Source organism: Mandrillus leucophaeus, unplaced genomic scaffold, assembly GCF_000951045.1.
Source record: "Mandrillus leucophaeus isolate KB7577 unplaced genomic scaffold, Mleu.le_1.0 Scaffold152, whole genome shotgun sequence".
NCBI lineage: Eukaryota > Metazoa > Chordata > Mammalia > Primates > Cercopithecidae > Mandrillus > Mandrillus leucophaeus.
Genome location: NW_012101499.1, coordinates 2,640,949 through 2,646,326, shown reverse-complemented (window position 1 = coordinate 2,646,326; position 5,378 = coordinate 2,640,949). Strand labels below are relative to the sequence as shown.

Genomic DNA, 5,378 nt, shown 5'->3' with positions numbered 1-5,378 from the left:
CCAGGCTGGTCTCAAACTCCTGACCTTGTGATCCACCGGCCTTGGCCTCCCGAAGTGCTGGGATTGTAGGCGTGAGCCACCGCGCCCAGCCTCCGGTGTGATTTCTGCTCTAGTTGAGGATTTAAGTGGGATTCAGTTGCTCTCTCAGAGGGAGGCAGCCTGCTCCTGCTGTGGTTAAGGTCACTGCAACCTGAACCTCTGTGGTTGGGAGGGTGGGATATGAGAGAGAGAGAGAGAGTGAGAGAGGGAGAAAGAGGTTATGAGGTCATGATCTGGAAAGTTTGCAAGGCCTAAGTGGGTGTGCAGATGATGTTCAGGAGTGCCCATTGTGGAGTCCTCGGAGGGGCGATGTCACCTGTGGCTCTGCCTTTGGCCTTAGACGTGAGGTATCCATGGCCTCGCTTCTGCTCAGTATCTGTGTCTGGTCTTTGCAGCGGGTTCCTAGTGAAGGGTGTCTCAGGGTGACCCTTTTTCTGCATGCCCCACTGTGGGGACAGCATCTTTAGCTGGGGTTCAGGGAGGGGGTCCTGGCGTGGGGACAGAAGCTCCTCTGCATGAGAGCCCTGAGGTGTAGTCACACCAGCTGCTTTCAGCCCAGCCTTGGCGTCTGGGGAGGAGGCGGCCATCCTGGTCCCTGGGCCCCCACAGTCAGGACAGCCTGCCCCTGGTGGAGGTAGTGTGCGCTGGTGGGTGCCCCTGAAGCCTGGTGGCTGAGGGGTCCCTGGGCGGAAGGCACAGCTCGGCAGCTGGAGTTGGAGGTGGATGAGACAGACAGGATGCCCCCATCCCTAAACTGGGCGGATCACCAGGCACTTGCTGCCCTCACAGCTTGTACGTCAGCATCAGACAATGCCCTGGAAATGCAGAGCAGGGCACAAGCACAGGACACCTCGAGGGCGGCCTGGGGAGATTGGACTCTGGCAGAGGGTATGTGTGCTGGGGGCCGACGGGGCAGCGTGGCTTTGTTAGACACCCGAGGAATTGCCGCCCCTGAGCGTGCCTCCAGGGACTGGGCCTGGTTCCTGAAGCGGCACCACTGTCACCTACTGGGGATACTGCTGGTGCCTGGCAGACCGTGCTGGGGTCTCTTTTAGGCCAGGGCTCCGGTGACCTCTCCTAGAATTGTCAGGCCCTTTTCCCTTCAATGGGAGAGATGCCTACATGGCGACATTTATATCATAAGACAGCAAGAAGTTTGCTTTTAGAGTTTTGGCCCTTTGCCACTGCCGTTCTCTTGAGAACGCTGGAGGCCAAGGCTGAGCTCCCAGCCAGGAGATGGGACAGGGTGCACTTGAAGTTGTCTGTTGCGCACATCACTGAGCTGTGGGGACACTGAGGGTTGTGGCTGTTGAGCTATGGGAAGGAAACATTCAAGGTCACAGGAGGCATGAATGTCCAGGAAGAGCATTTGAAGAGGCCGTTCCTATTCCCGCGGAGTGACCCGGTGAAGTGGGTCTGCTGGGTGTCGCCACGTTACACCACCAGGGGGCAGTATTAACAAAAATGATTTCCTGGGATTTCAGTGCTTCCCCATGAAATTATTGTTTTCACAACACCTTGTACAAAGCCTAGCCTAACCTTTTATCCTCCCAATGAAAACTGCCACCGAGGAGCAGGAATGACTGCCATTTACCAACGTCTGCTCTCCTCATTAAGCACATGGCCACATGCCACTTAAACAAGGCTTGTTCCTGACAGGCAGTCACCCAGACACAGATTCCAGGTCACAGGGCAATGGACAGACCCATTCTTGGGCCACCCCACAGCTTTTGTCAGACTGGAATTAACAGTATGCAGAGAAATACACTAAAATGGCAGCTATGTTGACATCAAAGCTTAACATCATTTTGTTTTGTTTTCTGTTTACATTCCTATCTGCCAACTTTCCTACAGAAATATAACATGTGTTTGTGTTTTTAAGAATAAATCTTGCCCTCCAAGTGCCCTTTCTCCTTTCCCTGTACCTAACTCTGCCCTTAGGATCCACTTTTCTTCTCCTCATCCCCTCCGTGGGATACCCCCATTATCCATGTCCGAAGTCTTAACTCTTTGGTCTTTAAGTAAGGGATTACCTTGGTGTTTGGATTGTCTGTTTTAAAATCAGATACCCAGGTAAAAAGGTCACTTCTTTAGTGCCTTGCAATGTCTATTGTATTAATTGTAAACCAACGATACTGCAGTTAAGATCAATGATCCCCTTCTCCAATGCAATTCATTCACCAGGTTGTTACGGAGCACCCTCCGTGGGCCCTGGGTCACAGTCCTGACCAGAAAGGCAGCTTCTGCCTGCACAAGCCTGGTGGGAGAAAGGGGGAGAGGGTCAGGCCAGTGAGTAACTGAGACAGTGAGGCAGCACAGGCTCTATGCCCAAACGCAGGGGACCTAGACTCTGTTGTTCAGCTCCCCTACGACACCCACAAGTTCACCATTGTTTGCGTAGTGTTTCCTTTAAACTGACTCACTTTTTAAAATGTACTGAAATACATTGATTTGAAAAGGAAACAGTTAATATCCCTATCATAAATGGGAACCCAGTACCACTGCCGTAAGTAAAAAGAAATGCAGTGAACAGCAACCAATGTGAATAAAATCCAGCTGTACGCTGATTTTATTAAAGCGGAAGATGAGCAGGTGTTGAGGAAATGCTAAAATCGGAAGGCCCCAAGCAGAGACTTGCTGCAAGTACAACCGAAAGGCCTTCAAGGGAGTTTCAGAAAGGAGGAGCTCTCACAGTGTGTGATGCAGCGTTATTTAACCATGGCCTGCTACTGTCTGAAATCATTTTCCATTTCACTGCAATAATAATCTCATGTGCAAGAGAGAGAAGTCGTTCAGCGGGAGGTGGAGGCAGACAGAGACTGCGAGTATCAGAAAAGTAGCAGGAAGTGACAAGGGAAGAAACCCGACCTCTGTCCTCCCACCCTCTCCACAGCCTCCCCTTGACTGACCCTAAATCACAAGGCAGGCCAGCCTAGAGACGCAGTCCCTAGGACCAGCCACCCAGGCACAGGGCGGGGCAGAAAAGGGTTGTGGGGAGGTGGAGCCAGCGGAAAAGCCCACAGTCTCCCTGGGAGCACTGCTGCTCTGCGCGTGTGAGGGCAGACACACTCAGCCTGAAGCCAGAGTTGGGGTGGGGACAGAGGCGTGCTCCAGATAAGGAAACCTCAAGGCCAGCCTAGGAGGAAGACAGGCGCATGCTGCCCCCTGCGAGTACTCATGTGATCCTTTCTGTCCTGCAGTCTCAGTGAGCATCAACAACCTGTACCCAGGCTGCGAGAACGTGAGTGTGAGGAGCCGCAGCATGATGTTCGAGCCGGGCCTCACCAAAGGGATGCTGGAGGTGTTCGTGGCCCCAACCCACCACCCACACTGCTCCGCTGATGACCAGTCCACCAAGGCCATCGACATCCAGAATGCCTATTTGAATGGTATGCCCTGCCTGCCCCAAGGGAAGGACCTCAGGTTTCGCTTTGACAGGGCTTCCAGCCAGTCATCCCTAATGGGAGCTTGTCCTGGGCTGTATCTGTCACTTCTAGAAGGAAATCCAACACAGACTGATACTCAGAGTGAGCCAGGATTGAAGCGTGGCTGGCTACCATCCCTAAACAGTAAAACTAGACACTGGGGTATTGTCAGCACCTAGTAAAGCACTTGGCATACAGTAGGTGCTTGATAAATGACTGTTGGGTAAGTTAATAATATTTGTACATATTTATGGGGTACATGTGAAATTTCGTTGCATATATAGAATGTGTATGTAATGATCAAGTCAGATTATGTGAGGTATCCCTCACTTGGAGTTTTTATCATTTCTATGTGTTGGGAACATTTCAAGTCCTGTCTTCTAGCTATTTTGAAAAATACAACGCATTGTTAACTATAGTCACCCTATTCTGCTAACGTATTCCTTCTATCTACTGTACGTTTGTACCCATTAACCAACCTCACTTCATTCCCCCTACCCGCCCCGCACACACACACAGCCTTCCCAGTCCCTGGTATCTATCATTCTACCCTCTACCTCCATAAAATCAACTTTTTTAGCTCCCACATGTGAATGAGAACATGCAGTATTTATCTTTCTGTGCCTGGGTTATTTGACTTAACATAATGTCCTCCAGTTCTATCCATGTCGCTGCAAATGACATAATTTCATTCTGTTTTATGTCCAAGTATAAATAGTATTCTGTTATGTGTATACCACGTTTTCTTTATTCATTTGTTCCTTGACGGATACTTGGGTCAATTCCATATCTTTGCTATTGTGAATAGTGCTGAAGTAAACATGGGCGTGCGCTTATCCCTTTGATATACTGATTTCCTTTCCTTTGGAAAAATGCACAGTAGCGGAATTACTAGATCATGTGTTAGCTCAATTTTTAGTCTTTTTGAGAAATCTCTATACTGTTTTCCATAATAACTGTACTAATGTATATTTCTACCAACGATATATAAGAATTCTCTTTGCTCTGCATCATTGCCAGCATCTGCCACTTTTTTTTTTTTTTTGTCTTTTTCATAATAGCCATTCTGATTGGTGTAAGAGGATGTCTCACTGTAGTTTTGATTTGCATTTCTTGGATAATCAGTGATATTGAACATTTTTCTCATTTACCTGTTGGCCGTTTGTATGTCTTCTTTTGAGAAATTTCTGTTCAGGTTCTTTGCCCATTTTTGTTTTCCTTTCTTTATCAACTTGTATTTTAGATTCAGGGGTCCCTGTGCAGATTTGTTACCTGGCTATACTGCATGATGCTGAGGTTTAGGGTACAAATGATCCCAGCACCCAGGTACTGAGCATAGTACCCAACAGTTTTTCAGCCCTTGCCTCCCTCCCTCCCACTCCCTCTAGTAGTCTCCAGTTTCTATTTTTGCCATGTTTACATCCATGAGTACTGAATGTTTAGCACCCCCTTATAAGTGAGACCATGCAGTATTTGGTTTTCTGTTCCTGTGTTAATTCACTTAGGATAATAGCCTCCAGCTCCATTCATGTTGCTGCAAAGGACATGATTTTCTTCTTTTTTATGGCTTCGTAGTATTTCATGATGTATATGTACCACATTGTCTTTATCAGTCTGCCATTGATGGGCACCTAGGTTGACTCCACGTCGTTGCTGTTGTGAATAGTGCTGCAATGAACATACGAGTGCATGTGTCTTTTTGGTGGAACAATTTGTCTCCTTTCAGATATATACCCAGAAAAGGGATTGCTGGGTCAAACAGTAGTTTTGTTTTTTGAAAAATCTCCAAGCTTTTTTCCACAGTGGCTGAACTTATTTACATTCCCACAAACAATGTATAAGTGTTCCCTTTTCTTCACGACCTCACCAGCATCTCTTGTTTTTTTTTTTTTTTTTTTTTTTTTTTTTTTTTTT

The 5,378-nt window shown here is 47.9% G+C and overlaps 1 protein-coding gene across 4 annotated transcripts in view; it reads left to right on the top strand.

Annotated features, from left to right (window-relative positions):
• The window catches only part of DAPK1 (death-associated protein kinase 1), a 229,796-nt gene that overhangs the window by 203,798 nt on the left and 20,620 nt on the right, over positions 1–5,378 (top strand). For all 4 annotated transcript variants that reach the window (XM_011975208.1, XM_011975207.1, XM_011975209.1 and 1 more), the window contains one exon: positions 3,240–3,428. In XM_011975208.1, coding sequence (XP_011830598.1) covers positions 3,240–3,428 — 189 coding nt within the window. The remainder of the gene's footprint in view (positions 1–3,239; positions 3,429–5,378) is intronic.